The sequence below is a fragment of the Perna viridis genome, chromosome 5, assembly GCF_037379345.1.
Source record: "Perna viridis isolate PV_CMFRI_1.1 ecotype Kerala chromosome 5, ASM3737934v1, whole genome shotgun sequence".
In the NCBI taxonomy this organism is placed as follows: Eukaryota; Metazoa; Mollusca; class Bivalvia; order Mytilida; family Mytilidae; genus Perna; species Perna viridis.
Genome location: NC_142449.1, coordinates 26,250,856 through 26,278,316, shown reverse-complemented (window position 1 = coordinate 26,278,316; position 27,461 = coordinate 26,250,856). Strand labels below are relative to the sequence as shown.

The window sequence follows — 27,461 nt, the reverse complement described above, 5'->3', positions numbered from 1 at the left end:
TCAATTGTTTACTGGAACCATGCAAAAGGAGAGGGGCACTGACCCCGGACCATCTGAATCCAACACTGGAAGTTTTTTTTATTACTCACTAACGGTTAAAGGTGGCACAGTTAGTGGCGACCTAAGACTGAATTAATACGTGTCTTTTCCCACATCTGTAAACTAGTAAGCTGAACATATAGATGTTATTGATCGGAGGCTTTTGAGAAAAAAAAATAGATTACATTTGTGTACATTGTAAATATGATTTCTATATAGAACTTAAAAGGATGGTTATTACTGGTTAAAAACAACTCGACAAGATCTAGCTGGAAATTAACACCATGATGATGGTGATTCTTTCTTTATGACGTCTCTAAATCTTCAGAGTTCGGAAATATGTTGGTTTGATCTAATCTAAATCCAGCCGAATTAATTTACTTAATAAAGCACATTATATGCTTCTTCTCAAAAAGAGGATCAAAGATTTTGAAGACTAATATAAGCAAAATCCTTGACTACCCTGTCGGGTCTCGACAGAGAATAAATTTAATGTTTTGAATTTATTAACAACGAAAAGGAGCGAACTTGTCTGTCTGTCTTTAGAATCAATTGAATGGAATGGCATTTACAGTAAAGAGAACATCTATAAATACAATACTATTCTAAATTTCGACGGCTCACTATCATACTTAAATTTTTTTCACGTGCTACAAATTTTTCGCATTAGTGTTCCGAAAAGCACAATTTTACAGATATCAAGACTTAGATTTTTAATCACAGTTACCATGAATTGAATACCTTATTTATAATTATAGAAAAATTATTTTTCGATGCTTTGTATAATGAATTATATTTCCGGAAATTCTAACATTCCGTCCTAACGTTTCGGATACTATTATTTGCGAATCATCATGGCGGGTTCCACAGATACAGGTTAAGAAAGAAATACTGTAGTTTCTATGCTTAATTCGATTGTATTAGACTTTCGACGATTTTTTTTGTCATTACAAATTTATTATCTGAGCATCTGAATGAAAACTGTTGGCCTCCGACCTTTATTTTATCAATGTTTAAACATCCAATCTTACTGTCATATTATCGGCTTATGCCGTTTATTAAACGCATGGAAACAATCTTAATCTGACGGTTAAACGTCATATCTAACTATAATTGTGAAGTATTTGCTTCATATTGTTGCCAAAGTTAATTAAAGATACAATTTATTTCATGGTTAATTCACAGAAATGTGCTTTCACAATGTCTTGTGATTTCCTTATTCATTTGTCTCCATTGTACAATTGGATTTTACCGATCTTGTGGTTTTTCTGTTGCTGAACACAGTGAAAAGGCATTGTTAATACAGTTGGCATGAATAACCGCATTCTAATAAAATATGATTGTTTTAGATGTTCTTTTCTTTTGAGTCATTTATCATATATAGTAGTGTGTTACTTTATGTCATCAGAATGGGTTTACAATTTTTTATGCCTACAGGTACATGTACTGTAGTTGCAGAGTGCCTTTTTTCTTCAATTTATCTTTTAAAGTATTTTAAAGTAATCATAAATGTGTACTGAAAATATTCCACTTACCCTTTGGCACATTAAAAAAAACTGAGTTTGGTAAAGAAGTTTGAATGGCAAACTTTAATTTTGGCAAAGTTTAAATGTCATTTGGAGTTTTCCGTTAAGCAGAGCTTCATATCTTCAATAATAAATTACAAGGACAAAGAAAAGTGCCTTATGGATGTTTACTTTTCTTGACAAGATTTCTTCGTTTCTTAATTGTATAATATTGTCTTTCAGTGTCAACATTTTTATTGTAGAAGGAAACTCTTGCCCTTTAGGTTTAAACATTGTTCTAGGATTCTAATTTCCCATCACCTGGAACAAGTGCAATTTTGGTCTGGGAAAGCTGTTAAATATGTTCCACTTCCCCTTTGGCAAATAATAAACTTATATTTCTGAAAGGATTTGATATGTTTGGAGAGCAAACTTCAAGTGTGGGAAAGTTAATCTTCATTGACTTCAGTGGGGTTCACCTGTGGAAGCATAAAATTTAAAAAAATCCAAGAACACTGCCATAATAATAATTTAAGCTGAGTTAAGTTCTGTATTTAATAAAGTGAACAGATTGTTAGTTTCTTGTGATTAAATGTAAATTTAATGAAATTTCTGTTTAACTTTATTATACTATTTTTTTTCTTTAGGGCTATTGTTTACATTGTATACCCACGTACAATGAATCAAACATAATTTTTATTAAGTGAGAATTGTATTCACTTTCCTGTGATGAAAAGAAATTTTGCCCATTAAAATGTTGCCAAAGTGATGATTTACACCATAAACTCTTGACATTAAAGTGCAATTCAGATTTCTTTTATTTAAATGATGCTTTTAATGATGAATCAGAGATCAGTGAAAATTATGTGTCATACTTTAATACAATGTATGTTGTTGTTATAGTTTGTATTGAAAAATAATTACAATTATATTTCCTAAAGTAATTGATTGTATATGTAATAGAAACTACACTGAAAATCACTGATGTTATTATGATCTGTTGCATAGAAACCCTACAAGAAACTTGATTACTGATTGGTTACTTTTGTTGGTATTTATGCCAATCACTGCTTTCTACCTACATGTACACAATTTTGACACACACTTTAACTCCATCTTGCAACTCCATTTGAACTTTTGATCACAGGAAAGTGAATACTATTCTCACTTAATAAAAATTCTGTATTGCATTTAGTCATCAAGAGTTTATAATGTAGATTGTTAGTTTGGCAACATTTAAATGGGCCGTAGTTCTTTTCATCATAGTGTGCTTTTGAAAGAAATCACTTATAATCATAAAAAGAAGGCCCCATCTGTTGACTGGGATTAGAGGTGGGCATGGGCCATTTATCACATTCCAGATCTTAATGTCCCATTTAACTGAAAATTTTTTCTAAGAATGTTAGAGGCATTGAAATCTAGTTAACTTGGTAAATGGCCCATCTCAACATATTTATCCTATTCACTGCCCCTCAAATCCCAGTATTTGCTCAACAACAAGGCTTTCGAGACAATTGCCTAAAAATTGTTGCATTTAGTTAAATCTCAGTGTAGCTACATATATAATTTGAAACTGAATCATTTTTAGGCCAAATAAAAAATACTCATGATCCTTGTCACCCTACCAACCCTAGACTTTTTTTGCCTAAATGAAAAATGAGATAAAAAACAACCAACCATAATTACACTGCACCAAATTTCACAAAACTTTGTTGTTAATTAGAACGTGATATGTGCATATTACCAGGAATTTATGATCCACAAAATTTGTGTGAGTAATACCCTTTTGAACTTAGGAATGGGGGAGGCATACAATGTACATGTAAATTTTTGTAGGGAAAAAAGACTTGAATTCAGGTTTAGGCAGGTTTGACTGTATATGTATATTTTACTTGTCAACTTATGTTTTTTGTAGTGAAAGTACCAAGAAATTTTAGGTTGTTGGAAGAATTTGAGTCTGGACAAAAAGGAGTTGGTGACGGCACCATAAGTTGGGGATTAGAGAGTGATGATGATAATACCCTTACTCATTGGATATGCACCATATTAGGACCAATTAAGGTGAAAGAAAGAAAAAAAAAACTGCATTCTGATCTAGTCTAAAATTAATATTGTTTGTGTCACCTATCCAACCCTACAAAGCAAAGATTAAGTCACCAATTTTATTTTTCCTTTTCTTTCATTTTGTTTCTCATAGAAAATCACAAGGCAGACATATGAACCAAATGAATTTATATTTGATTTAGTTTTGACATTAAATTTTAAGACTTTTACTGATTTTTACCTGAGATGGTCAGGATTGATAGAAAAATATTTTAATTTATGCCTTACTGTTGAATAATATCCTAAAATACTTACTTCCATCACCTATTCATCTTCAGTCTTTTGTGGGTGTAATTTTTCCACTACTATCCTGTGGAAAGTCAGAGATTTTAATTCCTGGACAGTGTTATCCCCAGGCCCTTAAATCGCTGTGCTTTACAGCACTATTGAGATTGAGCGCTGTGCTATTGCGATCGGTACTGTGCTATCTTGCTACCAGCACTGTGTATAAAGTTAAATTTGAGGATTAAAAAACAATTACGACAGGAAACATGTGTGCCCTGAGGTCATTAACGGCATCCTACAAGGTAATAAGCTCATGAAACTGATAGCAGTAAACACACCGTGTGACCCCACAGGTGTCTGAAGCCAATAAAAGTTATGACATTGCCGACAATATTCTTTATCCGTCACCCCATCTGGCCACAAATTAATTTCAAGGAAGGTGTTAATCAGATACTAATATCTTATACTGAACCAATCAAAACTGACTATGGTAAAAATTAAGTCAACCCTGGCAAAAAGCATGTGGCTATTTATAAATGCAGAGTTGAATAATTGCACAATCACATGATGTTTTTCAACATTAAGAAGCTGATTAAGCTTGTTGCGTATCAAGAGCACGTTCTTTTTGGCAGGAAAATTAGTTAAGAAATAGATTGTAACATCCCCCAAGTCTAAAAATAGTACAACAGGTGTGGGGAATTTTTTTTTTTTTGTAAGTCATGATATGGAGTTTTTGTCATGATTAATCTACATATTAACATAATAATTAAAAAAAAACAAAACAAAACAACTAGTGAGCCAACTTTAAATAACAAGAATAAGATTTATGTTTTTTTTCCTGGTATAACTAGGTCAACTCTACACTACTGACTTCCTGAAAATTTTTGGAAACATGAGTATTAAGACAAGAGTAGTCTATTACATGTACCTGATTAGATAATATTCTAAATCTATAAATATATTGAAAGTTACTAAGACTAGAAAAAAAGAGTTTTATAGAGATTGCTCTTAATCAAATGAATATCACATTCAAATGAGTCAATGAGGCCCTAAAACAAATGAAAAATTGTAATTTTCAATGGGTCTGCTGTCCGCAAAAATTTGAAGAACACTGGATGTTTGTGAATTAGAGGAAATGTTTATGAAGAATTACTTATCATAATTTGGTTGAATATCTTTAATTTTTCTGTTAATTTAAAATGTAAAAATAAAAAATGGTATTAAATTTATAATTACTGGAATAGAAGAAAAAGGTAAAATATTTACCTACAAATAATTCATGTAAACATAAACAGCAATGTACAAATGGACATGTTTCGAAGTGAGATATATTAATGTCGTGTCACACGCACTGAATACAGCAATATCTGAAAATCCTGGGGAGAACACTGCTGGAGAAAATTTTCTGCAAAAATCATTGAGCATAAGAGGAAGAAGTGTATTTAATGACCTTGTTTGCAAATGTGCATTTCACAGTTAGTATTCTTTTGCTAGTATTTTTAAGCTTTTAAAATAAAGTGAGATCCAAACGAGGACATTTACCTATACAATAGTTCATTTCTTTTTGTATTTATATGTATAGCAGTCATCCCAGTGCTCCAAGCATATAAAAAGATAGTTTCTTCTTCATAGAGGAAGCATTAAAATCAGTTTTTCCTAACATTTTTTGCCCTGTGCAAGTCCGGGTGTCAAAGAATAGGCCTGCAGCAGCGCTAAGCTTGTCATAAAAGGGACTAAATTTTGCTCAGAAACCTAGCCAGGGGCTAGGTGCTCTGCCCACACAGTGTTCTAGGATTCCTATTTCCTGTTAACTGGGGCAAGTGAAATTTGGGTCCGGGAAAGTTAGGTACTTAGTTACACTTTCCCATGGCAAGTTGAAAACTTCATATGCTGTAAGGATTTGTTTTGTTAGGAAAGCAGTCATTGATTGTGGGAAAGTTGATTTTATATGGATTTTTCCCTAGGAAACCTCGATTCCTGAAAAATCCTAGAACACTACCACAGCACAACTGGGTTGTGTGCCCCAGGTGATGGAATGGGGTACCCCTGGCATGTTACATGCTGGGGTTGTCAGGCTATAATACAGAAAACCTGACCGTAAACCATAGTGGTGCACCGTGTTGGGATAGATGCCATGTTACTCGCACTTTAAAGAACCCTGCTGTGGTATTTGATAGGAGTAGGAACCTTTGCACTCCACCACAGGAGGCTAAATTGCCTGATCCTACCCATCCCATTTTTCATTTCATCATCATCATTCATGTTCATTTTATCGTCCCATGTCATGTTCATTGCCTGAATATAGCTGAAATATTGCTGCTAAGACGTTAAACCCCAACAATCAATCAACCTAACATTTTCATTGGAATTGCCTGTACCAAATCAGGACCAACCTTCCAGTTTTTGCTTTGATATTACTAATTGTTATACAGACTTCTTTTATGACTATTGTTTTTGTCTTCTGCCAAGAGTTTATTAGTTCAGTTACATGTAGTTCATTATTACCCTTCTTTTTGCTCATGAAGTAGTAAAATTTTTAATTTTTAACTTTAAAGGTTTAGCTAGCATGTTTAAATCAAAATTTTAAAATTGATTGGAAAAACATGTAATTTGGTTGAGAGGGAATTGCTCTGAAAACTGTTTTAGAGCTGAAAATATGAAGCAGACAGAATCTGCAGATATATAAAAATCACTATCTGAAAGTTTGAAAACGGTGTACATAATTATCCAATCGCTATGAGTAAAAAAAAATGTTAAATATTCAAACAAAGTACTAATATTTAAGGATTAAGTGAATGTTAAGAGCACAGGATTTCTCAAGCTTATCTACACTCTCTAATGTACAACTTTTTTGTTGTTGCTTCTTTTTTTTAAGTACAATTAAATTTGTGTATTCGTATCAGTAATATTTATTCTTCTATTTTAGTCCCCTTTTGAGAATAGGCTATACACGCTTAAAGTGACATGTGGTGAACAGTATCCAAAGAAACCACCAACTATACGATTTGTCACCAAAGTAAAAATGTCCTGTGTAGTTGACTCTGGGCCTCATGTTGGTATGGTAAGTGAATATGATAAGATATTTCGTCCTTGCCTTAAGGAGGTAGACCCAGGGTAAGGGAAATAACTTGAAATCAGTGTTATGTTTGTGTCATTTTCAGTTTCACCAAAGTCTATCAAGCTTTTGAAACAGAATGAAATAAATCCAAATTAATTTGGTGCTTAGATGAGATTAATGTAAAATGCTGAATACAACTGTTCCAATAATTTATAAGAGTTGTGTCCCTTACCCTAGGTCTACCTTTTTAAGTGTACTAAATTGATTTGAAATACATCTAGCAGGCTGCTCAATATTACAGTGCTGCAAAATCTCATAATATTCAAGAACGAAAATTGGCTGTTGTCAAAGACAAAATATTTTAACATCTATATGTCCCTATTGCTAACAAAATTTTACTTGAAAGTGAAGTGTTATAGACTGCCCATTGCAAAATTGACTTTGGGAGAATATTGGATGCCATGACAGGTTTGTATGAATTTTTATTATGAGTTGTATGTATCTAGGTTTTGAAAAGTAGCTTCTTATGGTCTCACTAACCACTTCTAACGTTTCCATTACTTCACATGTCAAAAAAGTAATTTTCAAAGTTTCACTGTGAATTCCCAGGACAAATGACATCTTAAAGTTGCATACCATTGCGAAGCTTGGAAAATAAGGCTTCCAAAATCATTATGCTAATGGTACGATGATTGTAGAAATTCTTCACAAAATTTAATTGAATAAATAATACTGAAAATCCACATTTTTACCTTTTCTGCTAACTGACAGCATGGAGGCAAATCACTCACATATGTAAACAATATTCATACACTTTTGTAGTTAATTACATATATGATTTTAAAGTACACATTCTCAGCTTTATTTGAAAGAATAGGCCTGCTGCAGCACTAAGCTTGTCGTAAAAGGCAAATAAATAGTGCTCAGAACCCTAGCTGAGGACTTGGGCGCTCTACCCACAGAGCAACTGGGTTGTGTGCCCCAGGTGGTGGAATGGGTTACCCATGGCGAGTTACATGCTGGGGTTGTCAGGCTATAATATGGAAAACCTGACCACAAACCATAGTGGTGCACTGTGTTAGGAGAGATGCCACGTTCTTCGCACGTTAAAGAACCCTACTGTGGTATTCTCCTGGAGTAGGAACCATAGGGCTCAACCACAGGAGGCTAAATTGCCTGACCCGAGTTGCTCATTTACATGTACTTATGTTGCTTTGTATGTAATAATTTGGTTATTTTAATTTCTTTGTTGTGTGTGTCTGTTTTCCTTGTCTGGTCCCTGAACCAATTCTTTTGATTTCTGCTGAAGTCCACTAAAAACTGGGAGCATGGATCAGGTGCACCGATAGGGTTAGCGTCTGCTTTTCTAGAGACACCTGCTGAGATGCTCATAAATATATGTCCCATATAAGTATATGGAGTTTGTGATGAAAAAGTGTAATAATAAAAAATAACATTTTGTGTATAATTTCAGATTGATCCTATGAAAGTGGATATACTGAAAAACTGGGATGAAAGATACACAATTAGGGTGGCTTTAGAAAGTATCAAAAAGCAAATGGTAGCAAAAGAAAACATTAAACTGTCACAACCACCAGAAGGAACTAGCTTTAGTTTTTAGGCATCAATATTCTATGTTTGGTTTCCTAGATAATGAAGGGATGTTGCATTGCTAAGGTCTGGACTAGTCACAGTGACTCTTTGGAAGGGAGATAACTCAAACCAATTACATCAAATTATACTTTGATGAAAGTGAATGAGACATCTCATGAAATTTTCTGTTTTTATAATATGATAGTCTCTAATCATGAAAGGAAAAAATGAGGTACAACTATTGATAAGAAACAGGCTGGGTGTAGTTCTATCGTCTTTAGCACAGGTATACTTTTTATACTGATATAAACAAGTTATTTGATGATGAGAGGTGAATTGTAAACCTTGGCTATTGAGGATGGAATGGATTCATGAATGAAAGAAACTCAATTTATTTTATTGCACAAATACAATCTGTTACAAAACTTGCTTCACCACACTGTTAGTTGACAGAATTCAATGAATTATGTGAGAGGATGTTACTCATTTTTTACTTTGAACCTTACTTCAGTATTTAAAGTTCTTAGATGTCAAATTTGTCAGAAATCCTGCTAACAGTGTTCCCAGCCTGTAAATTATAAATACCTGTACTTCATAATTGTTCAGACTTATTGTCCCTTCTCTCACCTCTATATGTCAAAGGATTTTTTTTTATAGTAAATGTATTTTCACTGTAGTGTAAGAACATTTACATTTCTTGCATAAGTGCCATTTCTTGTGGTTGCTATGGTTTTTGAAAATGACAAAAAAAATTCTTTAAAAACATTTTAAGAATTAACTCCATTTGTTGGAAAAATTATATTGCTCACCCCCCAAAAAAAATCATATACAGGTACATGTATAAACCTTTTTCATAAAATTTTATAAGAAAATAATACTGTGCTGACTTGTATTAGAAAAAAACTTGACAAGATTGAACAGTTCTTTGAAAAAAAATATAAGCATATTGATTTGTAAACCTTTAGAGAAAATTTAAACACTAAAGAGTAAGATTACTTGACACATTTAATTTGATAAACGTTGTGTTTGTTTTTGTTTTTTTTTTAATTAAAAAAATGTACTTGATGGTTCAATGGCATTAACACTAACACCCTGTATTTATTTAGATATACATTGTTTTGTTTAAGAATATTTAACAAAATTAAGCAGTTGTTAATTCATCAAATCATTTGTAAATTTTCATTGTGCAAAATTAATGTTGAAATAGGTGTTTTGCTAAAGTATTTTTCTGTGTGTTCATTCAAGGTCTATGAATTATTTCTATAGATCTATGATGACTTGGATGTTAACTTTGTACACTGAATTTTGTCCATATCTACCTTCCAAAAAGTTCTACGGAGAGAATGCAGAATAAAGGAATACATGTGATTATTATTTTGATTTCACCAAAAGTTTGTATGATTTTATCCCCTTGCAACTAAGTTGTGAAAGGTGAAAATAAATATGAAGTGTGGGACCTTTTCTTTGTAAACCCCTTCTTTAAATATTTACAAGAAAAAAATAATAGAAGAGATTTCTTATATACCATATAAACTTGTTCTTTAGAAAGAACTTTCATCTAGCAGGTTACATTGAAACATAGCTATTTAATTTTGCAAGGGGATGCACTGCTTGTTCATGTCATAATAATATTTCATCTAGAAAAAAAAATAACAGAATTGTGTCATGTAACATTGTTTATATATATATTTTTTTTTAAGAGAAATTTATAATCTTGAATCAATTGATTCAGTAGATTAAAGCTAATATTATACAATTAATTACTAGTAATTGATTGATAAAATTCACATTAAAACTCTCGGGTAAATTAGTATTAGTTTAGGTCTTGGACTCTGATTTTATGAACCAGGACCTTTGAATTCTTTTTCGTTACTTATGTCCTGGGTCTCCTATCTACTTCATGGATGCTTTATTAAGGACCTTTGATTTGAAATTTGAAAAGTCCTTGACTTGAGAAAAAAATTTTGAACTCCTGAACTTAAGAAAACAACAAGTCATTCAAGTACAGAGAAGCTTCAGTAAACACAACCGGATTAATGTTAAAAAAAATAGGTGAAAAAAAAAGATAAATGGTTAAACCTGTCGAAACTAAACACTGATATTGCTGATGAAGATTGTGCTTGTTTTGGACAGATGTTTGGTTTATACAGGTGAAAAATGAAGAAACTGATGTAATAGGGCTGACTTTTGTGGTTGCTTTTGGCAGTTTTTCTTTTTGTTCGGGGTTCATTGTACTAGTATTATATGATTTTAGAGGATAAAATGTTACTTTGAAACATAAGTCCAGCTTCTTTAATATTGCTTGTTAATTTTTCTCTGTAAAATGTTCTGGTTTCATTTTTCCTTATTTGGAGATTGTGCCATGAAGGTTATGTTTTTGACGATGAATAATATTTTACCTGTTTTTTTGAAAAAAAGGATCATAATTCTTTGTTATTTCTGATTTAACAATGTTAATGTAAAAATCCTAAAGAGCTTGTTGTCTTAAAATGTTTTAATTTTTATGAAATATATGGCTATGCATGTATCAAATTTTTCTTCCATGTTTTTTAAATGGAAGGTCCCACTACATTAAAAATTCTATAAGTGGCTTGTTTTTATAACAATTTCCTATCCCCAACCATCGAAATTTGAGCAGGGGCACAAAAAAGACTTTTGTTCTGTGCATCTGTGACCACTCAGTGTGCATTTTTGGTGATTTTTATATCCCCTTCTCTGATCATCATGAGACTTTGAATAGTTCATAAAATGATTGATTGAAACATATCCCATTAGATTTAACAGTTTTGACAGAGTAATGCTAATTTGTCCTGTATGTTTATTTTCTTGTTTCAAGAGAATATTCTACAGATTAGGTTTTGTAAACCTAGAGTCCTGCTGTACTTGATTATACTAAATAAGTACTTATTTATTCACAATGTTTAATTGATAGTCTCATTCTATTAATGGGAAGAAAGTTTTTAAAGTGCTGGTCTGTGGTAGAGGCATTTGCTAATTTAAAAGTGCTATTATGAAACTTTGCATTGTATGCATTCACTACATCTGCATTGACAGATCCAGAGCCATTTCTGGGGGTTGGACCCTTTCTTTGGAAAATTTTGTTGATATTGGGCACAGTTTGGCAAAAATTAACTAAAACTCCTTTTTTTCTGGAGTCCTTCGTTCTGAAAATGTCTGTACCTGTGCCTGAGCTGCCAAAAGATAATACAAACCAAAATAAAAACTCTAGACGCTTATACTTTAAGTACTTTATACTAAGAGATATCTTTATTGTAAAAGTACATATACACTTAAAGAAAATGTTGATTGGATCATTTCATGTCTGATATAATCCTCCTAGTATACTACCTCAAGTATTGGAGAAATTCCTTATGTTCTAAGAACAGTAGTGAATACATCGATCAAAGAAAATTTTACACCAAGAAAAGAAAAAAGGAAGAAAATTCCCTGCCAGATGCTTAAACTGACCTATGCTATATTCATTGCTTTATATTTAATGTCTGGTGTTTGGACATGATTTTTAAGTTTCCATCAGGGATAATTACAATGATCAAAATTATTTCCCTTGCCATGAAAAAAATGTTCTTTTTTTTATGTGAGCTCAATTTCCCAGTTGTTGAATATTATCAAGGGCGATACTTTAACTGTATTAATTTTTTTTTTTTTTTTTTTATTTCAAATGATTCTGCACAGTTGTTCTATATTGGTATTTTTTTTAATCAACGACTGCCATGAAAATAAGTTGCCTGCAAAAAAATGAAATGTACTTATTAATTTTTCTGTTTTTCGCTTTCTGAAACTTGTATAGTAGTCTACCTGCACATGAGTGAATCTCAAGGTAGGTTTGCCTGTTAAATGTAAATCAGTGTAAAATAAATGTGTTTTTTGTCATCATTTTTAAGCTGAAAAAAAAAAGCTGAATATTTCTTTATATGTTGAGAAATCCATGTGCTAGAATATTAAAAAAAGTGTTTTAATTTAAACCAATTACTATTGCTTCAATATAAGAATCATGCAAAATGTGATTCTTGGTTGGAAAGCCTACATATTTTTATTTTTGACATTTTGTTTAAAATGTCATAGTAAGCAGAGAGTAACATGTGGTTTTTCATATAACCCTTATTGATAGAAGATAAAAAAATATATAGAATGTACTGTAGACTTCAAAATTAAAGGAGATTACTTTGTAAAGGAAATGACACTAAAATACAATAGAAACTGTTGGATTTTCAATATTAATTATCTCCTAAGAGCAGACAGATTGGAATGAATAATACATTACATCATATAGACCTATAAAGCAACTTAAAAACAAAAATAAAAATATGTAGCCTTTTTGGGGGGTCTATCACATATTACAGAATTTGCATGATTCTTAAAAAGACTGTTACTTGATTTGTTTCGAGTATTATAAACATCACCATGTTCATTTGCCTGGCTGTGGTATGTAGAAGGGAATGTAAAATTTGTATGAACAGCATTCCTGATTCTCACTCAAATTTATTTGCTTGATATGTTTGAAATAAACTGTACATCTAATTTACTACTTGGTGGTTTTTGTTTGAATGGCAAGATAAACCCAGAATAAGGTTAATTTAAAGGTCTTAAAACCTGAGACTCCACTTTTTTCAGGAGGACTTATTTTGATTTTTTGTAGCCCTTTAGCCCTACATCAGACTTCGGTGAATCTCTAGATTTATTGAAGGACTAGGAATGTTGAAATTGAATCTTGATTCTACTGCTGTTAAAGGAATTAAACAAAGTAGATACATTTTGAATTATGTGGTGTGTTTTGGACTCACTTTCTGTTGTAACAAAATATCTATCTGCCTATAGAGAAACAAGAAACCTGAGAGTCAGTGACCACTAGTGATACCCCTAATCTCACAGAAGTATACTGTATAAGTAGTAATTTCGGTTATTTTTGCGGTGAATAGAAAACTGCAAAAAATAGCACCCGCGAAACAGATTTTTTACACTACATAATACCAAATATGTTTGAAACCGTGAAAAGTGATCCCCACAATTATGTTCACTCGACAGAATCAGTGAAAATTAAAACTTTTACATAAAGCATGGGCTAAGATATCAAATTGCTATAACAAGTTGTACAATGTGTTCTCCAGAAACTTTCTAAGAAACCAAATAGGCAATTCAAGGCATTGAGATGCAAAAACAAAATAGGTGCACATTAGCATCATACAAAGAATCTGTTTAAGTTTCATCAAATTCTATTCAGGTGTATTTGACGAGTTGCAGATTAGAACTGTGATTGAATCCTGAACAATTGGGGCAGGTATGAACCACCTTTCAATTTGATACAGCTTTGAATTTGATTATGATAAGATGCTTGCACAGGATAAGAATTTGACAAGAATTGAAGTGGCTACTTTTTCGTCCCTTATTCCTTAATGGTTCCAGTCAAAACCTCCAAAATCAATCCTAATCTTCTTTTTGGAGTATGGCACCTGTATAATTTCAAAGTGATCAATCCCTTTTACTCAATTTATTCAGAATTTAGAAAAAAAGCTTGATTCTGGTCCCTTTGTGGACCTGCATTCTTCGGTTGGCTAATTTCATAACCACAAAAATCAATCCCAGTCTTCCTGTTTTGGTACAGCACCTAGTAAAATTTGTATGAAATCCATTCATTTTTACTCAATTTATTGTTCAAACATATGGAAAATATTTGTTTCTGGTCCCTTTCTGGAATCCAATTCCTAAAAGGTTCAAATTTTACCCACAAAATCAATCCCTGTCTTCCTTTGATGGTATAGCACCTTGTAATACGATTTCAGAGATCCATCCACTAAAAGTAAAGTTATTGTCTGGATTTCAGGGAAATGCATGTTTCTCCCCTATCCTCTTTCGGCCCCAAATTTATGAAATTTTCAATTTTTAACCCATTCAAAATCATTTCCAGCCTTCCCTTGGTAGTATAGAATATTGTGGAACAATATCAAAATCATCTGTACTGGAGTTACAAATTTTCTCTGAAATGCTGAAAACAGTTTGGGCCTTAACTCCCAAAATCAATACAAACTTTCCTTTTGTGATTTGGAACTTTGTTTAAAATATCGGTAAAGATAAAAAATCTAATATTCAAGTCATTTTTGGACGACCAGCGCCATACCATTATACAACAGCAATTTTTTTTGGCAGTTGTATGAAAATGCTAGGATGAGAGTGACAACTTAAGATTTTATACATTTTAAGATACCAGACTCGCATATGAATATACAGTATTATCACACTCCATTGTAATTTTAAGTTCGAGGGTATAAAGAAATCATTGTCCACCTGTCCATGTACCATATGAGCAAAATTTTTCCTAAGCTGTTGACTAGATTTTGGTGAACTACTATTGTAAGGCATCATACACTAGTATGTTAGAAAAGGGAAGATAATCCAGTGAAAGGATTTTACATGTTATGCTCGTCAATGCAAATCTTTCTGAACAGTTCAATGGATTTTGATCAAGTTCAGAAGGTCAGGTACTATATGCAAATGATGAATATATATAGCAGTGGTTGCCAGATTCATGTATTGTGAGATAATCCAACTGAATGGTTTTAGATGTAAAGTATTGAATGTGGAAGTACTACTCCTTAGGGTAACTCACATTTCTATCTAAACATGCATTAGACACTATATTTACAAAACCATTAGTCAAAAACAACTAGAGCACAAACATTTGATTTTTAGGAGGGGTTTGGATAAATTTATTTATCCTGAATTTTAAAAGTCCATAACAGTAAATACCTTAAGAGGTAACCATGAAGTCTTCAATAGGTGTAAACACACCTTTGACTAGAGTAAGAGTACTAAGAGTAATAAAACCATGGTAACAGAAGGATAACAATTTCTCATAATCAAAATAAAAGTAATAAAACGACACAAAGACACATTAATGACCAATATCTTTTGACTGTGAACAGGCACATGTAACCATTGCCCTTCCTGAGCAGAGACCTATAAATAACATTCACAAGATATGCCCATTTGCACTGCACCACTTCTAACTATACAAACTTTAATCTTTGACTCTGGCTCTAGTTTGATAATAAAAATGGATTTTCTTTTAAAAACAGTTTAATAATCTTGATATATCACTTTACTTTGAAAAATGAAAGACAAAAATAGAATTCAATATAATAGACACAACATCACACATGGCTTCTGAATAATAGAGAGCAATTTGAAGGGAGTAGAAATTACATATCTCATTAGTAGTACATCTTTAGTAAAGTTCAAAATACCGTAGTAATGCATTTTCAATATACACTGTACATCACTCTTCGCTGCCTTGAAAAGCTTATACATGTACAGTAAGACAATTTCTAAACAGAACTCCAGAATAAACTGGAAACCTGTGTAAACAAGATTTAAGGAGGTAGTCCTAGGGTAAGGACATAACTCTTATAAATCATTGGAACGTTTGTTTTCAGCATTTTACATCAATATTATGTAAGCATCAACGTAACTTTAACTGATTTCATTCTGTTTCAAATGAAAGCTTGATAAGCTTTGGTGAAATTAAATACGATACAAACATATCACTGATTTCAAGAGATATTTCCCTTACCATAAGCCCACCTCCTTAAGTTCCATCATAAATTTCAATGCAATTTTCAACTGCATACACTGAATGCCTGTCTAAGAAAAACAAAACATGCATTTGACAGGTTTCTCTGTATAAAGTTAATGTTAGTTACTACTAAGAAAGAAAAATAATATAGCGTAGGTCTCTCAGACATCTTTTCATTAGTACTTATGGTTGTCATTGGTGATAAATATTTGGTTATTGCTGTATACAATACATTGCATATTCCTTGTATATGAATTATTCCTATAAAGTAACTAAAGTTCAAAATCTAAATGTATTCATAATTCCAATGAATCCTACCCAGCTATTTCTAAAAGCAGTTGATCTTTAATTTCAACAGAAGTATGTAACTTGTGGTAGACTCTTAAAAATGATAAACTGCTATTGTTAAATAGTGGGAGGTACTATTTCCCGTGGTTTCTGTGCTTCCATAAAACTACAAATAAAATTTAACGAAATATAAGATTTCTATAAATACAAAAACTTCCTAATAAAATTCATGAATTCATAAAGTAGAAACAGCAACCCATAGAAATTGATACCCACAAATAAAAGAACTTACAAATGTACATATACAAGTCTTACTTGTACACAGAAGATTACAGGTGTGTGACACATGTGAAGAACACAAATTTTTTTAATGAAAAATCATCAAAACCAACTGTGAAAAAGAACAGCAAATATACAGCTATCACCGACCTTCACTTAGTCAAAACTCCAAACCCATAACACTTAAACAAAACATTATATATCTGTTTTACCTGAAAACTTTACCCTGCTATTAGTACAAGTGAATTTAGTACTGATTCATCTAAGAATCAGGCAGAGGGTGATCAATCTACATTTCCAACAACTTTCTTAATACTGTTTATTATTTATCCACAGTATCCCATCAGTGATTTGAGAACCAGGAGAATGGGAAAGTTAGAAAACATTACTTGTCATAAAATTACCTATAGTTAAAAAATACACAAAAATATTTTCAATAGAACATAACTAAACTGTTATGACTCATTCCATTACTTTTTTAATATCATATATAAAACTCTTATATGTAATTTTACCAATTATACTTCCTGATAGATTTCAGACTGTTTTAAAAGTATTTAACTAAATAGTACCTGTATCACCTTTTCCCTTTTTTGCATGATTCTTATGTAAACCAGTACTTAATATTATGGTTAGTAAACTATTATAAACAAAAAAAATCATTACTTGCAGTTCATTAACAGATAATGTAATTGTAATTAATTATAATTTATCATATATTTATCATGAGGCCTCTCAATATTCAAACTACAAAATTTCTGCTTATTTCTTATGGCTTTGTGCAGCACCTGTACAAAAGGGGTCTGAATTAAAATCAACTCACTCATGTGCAGAGTTAAAAAAGTAAATGGAAGATGGAAAAAAAATCATTCCAAAATCCTTCACAGACATTAGATGTCAACAATCAAATAAATACATATACATAAAATTAATTAAAAATAAAAAAAAAAATAATTTAATATGACCCTGACCAATATATTCAATAACAAAACCATTTCAAGAAGTAACATTTTCTAGCAAAGTGGTCAATTAAAAACCAATAAACTGTCAGTATGTTATTTAGACTGAATGAAGCTACAATGTTTAACATTTTATTTACTCCATTCATTTTTGAGGTCCCTGAAATCAGCATTTAAAGGGATAAAGATAATGGTTTTCAAGGTTCAATAAAATAGATAAAGTATGTCCGACATTGACAATCAAGTTAGTCCTACTAAATCCTTTACATCAGATCCACAAACTTTTAAAAATATTGAAGAAATAGTACTTTTATCATATGTTTATTAAAAGTATGGGTAGTCTATATGTTACTCAGGCTGAACCTGTCACCCATTACAGTAGTAAAACTGATATCCAGCCCAGCAAGAATTCATAACACACTTAATGTTTAACACTATCTAATTTATATTGAAATAAGTTTAATTGTTGAAATATATAATCAAAGTGCTGTTAGCACTTGGGGGGGGGGGGTGGGGGTTTGGTTCTTGTGTAACTGAAGAATGAACAAAATTTAAAAGATTACATGATGTAAAATAAAACTAAAATCAAACATTTGCATTTCCCATATTATTTATACCTATTTTTCCAAATATGTCAATCAAAACAATTGATTTCTGAAGTAATAACTGTAATGGATAGTAAAATTTTATCCAACTTCACAAACATTTCCAAAATTTGTTCGTTTTCACCCTTTTCCTAATTTTTAAACCCTGTCACAAAGTTAATTTGCAATCACATTCAAAAGTACTTCAACAGAGCATTATCCTACACTGTAATTTAACATAAAGAGAACTAATTTCAGCTTAAGAAAATAATTTCCTTGATCAATATAAGATTTTCACAATTAGACACTTTTTATCAATTTGAATTTCCCTCAAATTTTACATGATTAAAATCCCCAATTTTGACTTCCTGTTAATTAATCATAACATTTTGATGATAGGATGTAGATTTTAACTTATTATTAACAAGAACATGCTTAGCAAATTTAAAGTTTCTCGACACATCACTGCAAGAACTTCATTCCCTTAATGGTAATTTACTATTAAATATCCAAAAAGGAGTCCCTAAAATCTTCAGTTCATTTGAAGACCAGATCTTAATTTTATTCGCAGAAATAATAGAATATTATTGAACTGAATCATTGCCAGAAACAATATTTATAAATATAAAATATAAAAGATGTATTGAATGATATAAAAGGAATTATATTTGGACTAAATTTTTGTGTAGTGTTCTGGGCATGAACCAATGACAAAAGGTATTTCAATAAATAAAAAACCCAATATAACAGAATGTGATAATTTTTTTTTCATTTCACATCCAGGAATATCCCCTATTAGGTATTTTGCATTTTACAAGATGCCATATGAAGATTTTTATGATATTCTATATTCACAGTATTCCAGCCCTAAAAAGACCACTTGCTAAAAAATATCCTACTACAGTGACTATACATATATCACAAGTGGGAAAAATATCCATGCTTTAAATTCTATGCTTTACCTCTGTCAGCTAACGGTGTATCTTATAAATCAGAACCGTATGGAAACTTACCTCCCTTTAGTAGTAGTAAAGGCGTGAAAAAGAACAGCTAAATTTCTTTAAAACTTTAAAAATTGAAAAAAAAATATCAATTTTCCACTCATGTTACTAAAATTAAGTCAAATATAACAAGAATGAATTATCAGGATATGGTAAGTATGTAGAAGAGACATCAACCCCATAGGGATGAAATTTGTCAACTCAAGGCCACCTATGGGTCTTCAATGAATGACAATGAAACCCTCACACCACAGGGTAGGCACCATTCTTAACAATAAAACTCTCAACAAAATAAACAAAACACAGTAGCACTTTCCCCAAACTTGTGATCGATGTATTGGTATAAAACAGTAACAATAAATCACTATCATAAACAAATAATCAGATAAAATAAGATTATTTGGATAAAGGGCAGTCAAATACTGTAAAATCACCTGAATAAAATTTGCATAAAAATAATTATATAAATCCTCCTTGTATAAATTTAACAATATTCTAGTCTGATTCTTGTATATGTCCTGATGGCTGTACTGTCTGTTCATTACTTGATGAGTCAGATTCATTTTTCTTCTGAAAAAATATAATCGAGAAAAACTATACCAGAAATACTGTGAGCAAAGCTCACCCAAGGATACCCAATGCTCTCTACCCTCAACAGAAACAATTAAATAAACTTAGCAAGCATGTTCACAAAACCCTATGCAAACACATTTGTACTCTTTTGAAAAACTTATAAAAAGTTATCCCCCTTGACTGATATTTGTAAGATGATTTCATCAAATGCTAAAATAGGAGGTACACAATAGGAACATTTAATAAAGATTCAATCTGTGAGAGTTTAAATTCTATTCAGTCATGTGGTTAGAGTTCAGAGATGGGTACCCTGTATTCCTAACATACAAAGTAGATGTTTTTCAATGGAAAAATATCCAAAATAATATTAAGATAAAAAACTAAAATAAAAGGTGCACAATGGGAATATGTTATAAAGATTCTGTGAAAGTTTCATTAAATTCTGTTGAGTGGTGTAGAAGGAGATGAAGATAACAGATAGGTACCCTATATTCAAAGAAAGCAAAGTTCATGTTTTAATACTGAACCTTCATTTCTCCCAAAAAACAAAAAATGACTTCCCTAAATTTGTTTTTTTTTCTAAGAAAAATATTAAAAATCACATATAAATATTATTTTATCATTTTATGGAGGCAATGAAAAAGTTCATTTTGAAAAAAATGCATCCTTCCCTTATTTGTTTTTAGGGTGGATGCTGAGTTAGAAATAGTAGCCTGCCGGCCAGCCCTAGACTGGCTATTTTTTAGCAGGGCTGACTAATTTTAGCAAAAATGTATATAGCCATATAGTAAATATATTTAAAAATAGTATTCAGGACTGGCTAGAATTTGAATGAGTTTCCTGGTAGATGGCACAGATCCAAGAAATTTTTTTTGAATTGATACATTTTTATTACATTTAAAAGTGAATTGACTGATCCTAAACAGAAAGACTGAGGCACATAAGTAAGTGAAAGATATAAATTATAGCACAATAATAATTCAGATATGACTTGGTATAATTATTATAGTAAATTATATATTCTTACATCTTCTTTCATAAAACACAGGAATAAGGACCAGATAAATGATCCACCAGCCACTACAAAGGGACGGTATGTCAGCTTCACAAAGCCAAAATTAACCATCTGTAAGAATGGCCAGTCTGAAAATAGAAAATATACATAACTAGCTATTGGATGAAACTTCTGCTAATAGAATATGGTACAAAACTTTCCAGTCAAGTCCAGGCCAATGTCTGACAATTTCGAAAGTTTTTAATTCAAGATAAATCAAAAGATGTTAAATTATTTGATGCTTAAATATCAAAATATACTTTTCCCAAGTAGAAATTTGATATATAAGTCAGTATTTCTAGAAAATGAGAAAGTTTACACTCTATAAATCATCATAATCTAAAAAGCTTTGAATTGTTCTACTTACATTACATTAAACTGCAAATAAAAACCAAGGAACTTCTAATTAAAATAGCATTTAATCACAATTTTGTCCAAAATAAAAAGGTGTATCTTTATGACTAAAGTTAGCCCACTTGCGTGTTCCTTTTCCAATACTGTGCCTTTCTATATTTAATTCCTAGTAAAACACTGACATGAAATTTCTAACTACCTTTAATACTCTTATCATTGGTAACTCAGTTCCACTGCAATATCATGTGGTGAGGGAACATATTTCCCAATACACATATTCTTAATGAACTTGGACTAGAGTCAGACAAAACTCTATTTATATAATTTAGTAAATGTGTGTAAAAATGGAAATCTATAACAAACAACTCTGTAAAATATATAAACAGATCATTGGTCATGTGATGTAACAAGAGGCTCCCAAAAAACCTGAATCACTCACCTGGTTTACTAGCTTTAAAAAGTTGAATACATGCAAAACTTTAAAAGGTCAAACACCTTTGACAAAACTTGCACAGATGATATTTGTCAGGATACTGAACATTTAAACATTAATTATCATTCTACTTATGTTAACTGAATGACATGCTAAAAGTGCCCAAAAAAAATCATTAAAAATAGGAATCAACAGATTTTTCCCAAATGTGCACCAATCATACGTCCTTCCATACTTTTACAAATATATTTTTAAAATACACATCAATTATCAATCTGCTAAGGATAACAACAGGCAAAAGAAAGGGAAAATGGTCAAAATGACACTTACTGGGGCCATAATGCACAGAAGGGTCAACAGATTTTTCTGAAATTTGCACTAAAAATAGATATTGAAATACAGAACATTTTATCAATTGACATCAATCATCAATCTGCTTTCATTTTCCAAATAATTGACAAAAACTGATAAACATGTCAAAAATGGCACTTTTAAGAACCATAACTCAAGGAAGGGTCAACAGATTTTTCTGAAATTTGCACCAAAAAAATAGATATTTAAAAACTGAACATTTTATCACTTTACATTAATCAGCAACTGTTATCATTACTAGATAATAGGCAAAAACTGTAAAAAAAAAAAGGGGGGGCAATAACTCCAAAATTAGAATATCGGTTATCTTGAAATTTTCAGGGAAGAGAGATCTCTTTGAGCCAAAGAGCCTATGGTGTCTCAGAAGAATAACAGTGGCCATGCAGCCATGTTTTTGGTGAGGGACAATAATGGATATAATTTTGGGAGTAGAATGCCAAGAATTATCTAATTTTGTTCATTGGTTTCATAGGGGAAGATTTTTAAAAAGAAGTTAACAACAGACAACGATGATGACGACGGATGCCAAGTGATGAGAAAAGCTTACATGGCCTTTAAGGCGAAGTGAGCCGAAAAGGAAGCAATCACCCATTTTATAGATGGGTTGGACAGATTGATGACTGGTATGAAACTGATTGGTGATTAATGAATGATCGCAAACTATAGTTGCACAGATCAGTTCAAGTACTGTAACATGGTGCTTTAGAGACTACTGAAAATTGAACCATACTTGGTATCCAAATATTTTAACTGTGATATATTCAAGTCATTTACTAGTAGTTTTTACAATAATCTAAATTCAGAAATATTGCACACATTAATTATTGAAATTTAGTACTTTCAGCAGTCAATTTTTTAAAAAATTTAAAATATTTCGCATCTAAAATGTTAAAATTTATGTACCCTAGTAATGCACATTTTAATAATTGTGAACTTAATGCATTTGTGCAATGAATAAAAACATTGCAAATCACTTAATTTCTTTAAAATTTACACTATTCTAAACCTACTTTCCAAGTGATTGGTCCTTTTTTCTTTATTTCTTCCAGGACATTCTTCCCTTCTAAAACTGAGGTAGCTGAAGTAAAATAAGATCAAAATGATCATCATTAACTGTAAAGAATCTTATTCCATGTAAAATCATTACCCTGGGGTCCTATAACTTTCAAGAGTACTATTTTTTTTATTTTATATGTTCTTTGCTCATGGGTCTTTTGTGGATTTTGTGAATAATTGTTGCTGACAAAGACCATATTGATATAACATTAATACTTTCTGTGAAAAAGTTGATGACTATGGTGTCATCACACTATGATCACAAGCATTCTTATCAAAATTAATCCAAAATTAAAATGATCATGATCATTTGAATTTCTCCTGAGTATGCTGTTTCCAAAATGTTGTTTAGTTAAGGACCAACATTGGGGTTAAGTGCATCAATTCCTTTGACTTATAATTTAACCACATTTTTCATCAAGTGATAATCTGTTATTGTATTCTGTTTAAAAATACCTTTTCTCATTTAACATCTTAATTAAATATTATACCTGCATAAAAACATGATATAGAAACTGGAGCAAAGGAAACTTGTTCAATTACGACTTTGGTAATCACAGTTCTCATGCGTTTTCCTGGAAATAATCTCTCTGCTAGTCTTATCCAATTAAAAACTAATGGAGCAACTACAAAAGTTCCAACGGTTGCTATTCTGACAGTTTTCATTATATCATGTTTCTCTTTCTTTGATATGTATTTTTGCTCGACAACATCAGCAATGGTCCACAAGGTCGTGTACGTCATCATTGTTCTATAGAGAGGCATACTGACCACAGTGTAAATTCTGGGATGTATGATACTTAATATTGGTCCAGTTTCAAATATATCTCATTCTGAAATTATAAAAAGTAAATCATATTCAACAATTATAATTTATATCACAACCACAGTAAAAATCAAACTAGGAAACCCAAAATATACTTATAAGGCCCCCCAAAACAAATCATCCAAGATTCTCCTGAGCCACTCCAAACTCGAATTTTTTTTTTAACCCCCCAAAAAGTATTTTGACTTTTTGTCCATTTTATGTCAATTTTTTCAAAATTTACAGCATTTTTTCTGTAAGATTGATAAAAAACAAAATTAGACTACTCCTCCAAATTTTGGGCAAAGTTGGATGAGAATCTAAGATTTTTTTTTTATTGTGGCCTAAAATACTTTTATTAACTTGGGAATCAATTTTCATGCTTTTCAAAACTTAGTTGTCAGATTCGTGGGTAAACATATAGAAGCAAACATGACCACTGAGAATAAGCTGAAGATTTAATCAATTTAATAAAACTTTACAGATTCAATAAAGATAACTAACATGGGGTGGAATTTGTCTGTTCCATTAAGTAATGAACTTTTTACAGTTCAGGATTAAAAACTATATCAAACATATTGGGCATAACAAAGAATGCCATCTTAATCTACAGGGATCGACACTAACAGTAGTCTGGTAGTCCTGTGCCACCCTGATTTTAGAGAGGACTACTTGAAAAATGTTCATGGTTGTCCTATGGGCTTTCTAAATTTAGCCTTATTTTTCATAAGATCTAAGAACAGAACCGTCATCACCATCTGGGGGCTACCTATTTAACCTCTGAACTAGTCCTGCTGACCACCAAACAAATGATATTAGTGTCAAACCCTGATCTAGTCTATCAAAGATGAATTCAAGTCCTGAAATTCAACATAGTGCAGAAATTCAGATTTGTTGTAAGATTACATGTATCTTCTAGATCACTTAGAATATGAACAGATGGAAGAAAAAAGGGTAGTGTTAGCAAGGGTATAACAAGACACTTTTGTTCAGGTGAAAAGCAAGCACTGTGAGATTGTGTGAAGTTTTTGTATACAATATGTCTCCTAAATAAGAATCTAAATGTCAAAGACCAGAGAACTAAAAATGAAAAAGATTCTATACTGTTTAAATCAGACACCATGACCTATCAAATAATGTTCTGCTACATCAAAAGTTGTAAAGCTTTGTAAGATATAATTTTATGATTTGTTCTGGTATAATAATAATTCCCATTGAAAGAATTCTGAATGAGATAATATTACATCTGTTCTTACATGTATTTAAATAAGATACAAATGTACATGTATCATACAAATTATGTACTTGGGATTTCAGTCCTATTACGGACCCAGAGATTTGGAAATAGTTTAAAACTCATGAATCAGAATTTCAAAAAGACATTCTTAAACATCCATTTTTAAAAGTTCTTAATTTAATTTGGCATTTATAAAATGACTGTGGTGAAGGAGAGACACTACTCATATCACTATTAAGAGTGTGTATTTGTACATCAGAAAATCAACCAAACTAAGGATGTTTTCTATTACAATGTATGTGGGGTCATTTAACTTGAAACATACATATAAGATTGTGCTCTTTATCCTTTTATATGATATCTGAGTCCAGGTTTAGCCTTAAATTATTCCTTATACTGTTTGGTTCCTTGAACTAGTGACAAATGATTCAATGTTTTTGTTTTTTGTTTTTTGTCCAGGATGCTCATTCCTTCTTTAGTTTGTTTTGTATACATATTACTTTAGTCAAATTTTATTATGTATGATGTTTTATGTATTTACTAAGTCTTTAACATTTACTTTGGGCCTAATTAAGAATATCCTGGTCCCCTTTCTTATCATGATCCCCTTTTCTTTTTATCATGAAGGGCAGTACTCCAGTGTTCCACTGAATCTCCCAACTTTTTGTATGACACATCATTCTGACCCCAAACCAACATATCAATATCCAAATAAAAAAGAGGAGGGTTGCAGAGTCAGAGGAAATTCGGGCTAAACAGCACAAGACAAGCCCCTGTCACGGCCAGAGGCTTTCCTCATAAAAAAAACACGTCTACTGTGTGTTAGAACTATGAATATCAGAACAAAAAATATCTTTCTACAATAAAATTATGAAATTTTGTAAATATACTCAGTAACAATCTCCAATCCTACAGATTATTGAACCAAAACTGTCTCCATCATCTGCTAGACAATTTCGCGTTAATTGGTAAAGTCTAAAGTCGTTCCGAAATGAAGCAGGATAAGTCGGCACACTTAAAACTCGGCACTCACGTATTCGGCATATTGCAAACTTATCACATTACAAATTCGACCTACTGAAAAAGAGTAGAAAGGGTACAAAACAAATTTTTTTAACTGATTACTAGTTTTGAATTGAAAAACAAGCCAACAGCGATTTTGGCCAAATTATCAATATTTTGCTGATGAGTTGAAATGATACTAAATCGGCCAAGTCAAAGCATATGCGTACCACGTCCAAATATAAGACATGCTGAATATGTACATACTCGACAGACAATATGAGAAAGAAGAGTAGTACTTCGACTAAGGGAGCAACCGTTTGATTTATTTGGAGGCTAGGATCAAATTGTCTATTATGTTGAGTAAATTATGCAAATATTGATAACCAATGTAAAAACTGAAAGTGTGAAATGGTTTTACATCTTGTTTTCCCTTATTACACTATGCTATGAAATTGGAAAATATCCTTAGGATGCAAGAGAATTATATTTTTTTATGTATTGTTCATTTTATTGTAGGTTTTAAAGAAAGAAATTATTTTCTGCTTGAAAATGTCTGGCTGTGTTATGTAACACAGCAACAGCGAAATAGAAAATGAAATTCGTCTTCAATAGAGAAATTACATATTTGACATATTCTTTCTGCAATAGAGTTTGAATACATGTATGTCTTTTTCTTTCAATCATTAGTTGATAAGAACGTTTTCTTAGTTTGCAGATCATGGATTTATCAGTCAAATACATACTGGTCTTTAATTTCCCCATCTTGTAGCACCTTCTCCCATGGAAAAACAAACTTGTTAAGAGTTATTTTTTATATTAGAATTCTGCTGTTGATTACATATATCGTTACTTTTTTTTAACCTGTTTTAAAATTTAAATTGAGCGTATTAAAATTATTAAGTAATTAACAATAGCCGAACGAATTCAAAAGTTTCTGGACGGTATTTGTCAATAGATTAGAATTTGTTGTTAATTTATAAATTCCATATGCTAGTGTATTCTCATCAGAAAGAAGATTTTTTTTTATAGTACCCAATAATCACAGAAATAATATTACCTTCTGTATAGGCAGTCTAGCAAGCTCCGGTAGACAAGCATCATTAGACGTTTTACAATGTACCCCAAGTGTTTTTTTTTTTTATAAATTCAACATGGAATTTTTCAAGTTAATTCGTTGATTACATGAAGTATATAAGAGAACCGAGACTGAAGTGTGTTTTTGCCTTTACTTTTGTAAATCAATTAACCAATAGAACATAGTTGGTCTGCATGAAGAAGAAGAAGAAGAAGAAGAAGAAGAAGAAGAATAAAATCTCTCTCATAGGCATTGGTCCCAGGCGAAAAAGGACA

The 27,461-nt window shown here is 31.4% G+C and overlaps 2 protein-coding genes across 2 annotated transcripts; one reads left to right on the top strand and one right to left on the bottom strand.

Annotated features, from left to right (window-relative positions):
- The first annotated feature begins 870 nt into the window (after nt 1-870).
- LOC148616853 (ubiquitin-conjugating enzyme E2 variant 2-like) lies at nt 871-13,066 on the top strand. The gene is made up of 4 exons (XM_088583981.1): nt 871-915; nt 3,460-3,605; nt 6,799-6,933; nt 8,405-13,066. Exons 1-4 carry the CDS (start codon nt 894-896, stop codon nt 8,549-8,551), a joined length of 450 nt encoding a protein of 149 aa, XP_088440107.1. The 5' UTR covers nt 871-893; the 3' UTR covers nt 8,552-13,066.
- Nucleotides 13,067-18,154: 5,088 nt separating this feature from the next.
- Nucleotides 18,155-26,089, bottom strand: LOC148616852 (mpv17-like protein). The gene is given in 5 exon segments (XM_088583982.1): nt 18,155-19,792; nt 20,823-20,938; nt 23,003-23,086; nt 23,556-23,897; nt 25,997-26,089. Coding segments are annotated over 4 exon segments (549 nt in total). The 5' UTR covers nt 23,830-23,897; nt 25,997-26,089; the 3' UTR covers nt 18,155-19,717.
- Between the last annotated feature and the right edge of the window lie 1,372 nt (nt 26,090-27,461).

Coding starts and splice junctions, on each gene's coding strand:
- LOC148616853 (XM_088583981.1), top strand. CDS start 894: ATGGCGGGTTCCACAGATACAG. Junction 916..3,459: donor GGCGGGTTCCACAGATACAG/GTTAAGAAAGAA, acceptor TGTTTTTTGTAG/TGAAAGTACCAAGAAATTTT. Junction 6,934..8,404: donor CTGGGCCTCATGTTGGTATG/GTAAGTGAATAT, acceptor GTATAATTTCAG/ATTGATCCTATGAAAGTGGA.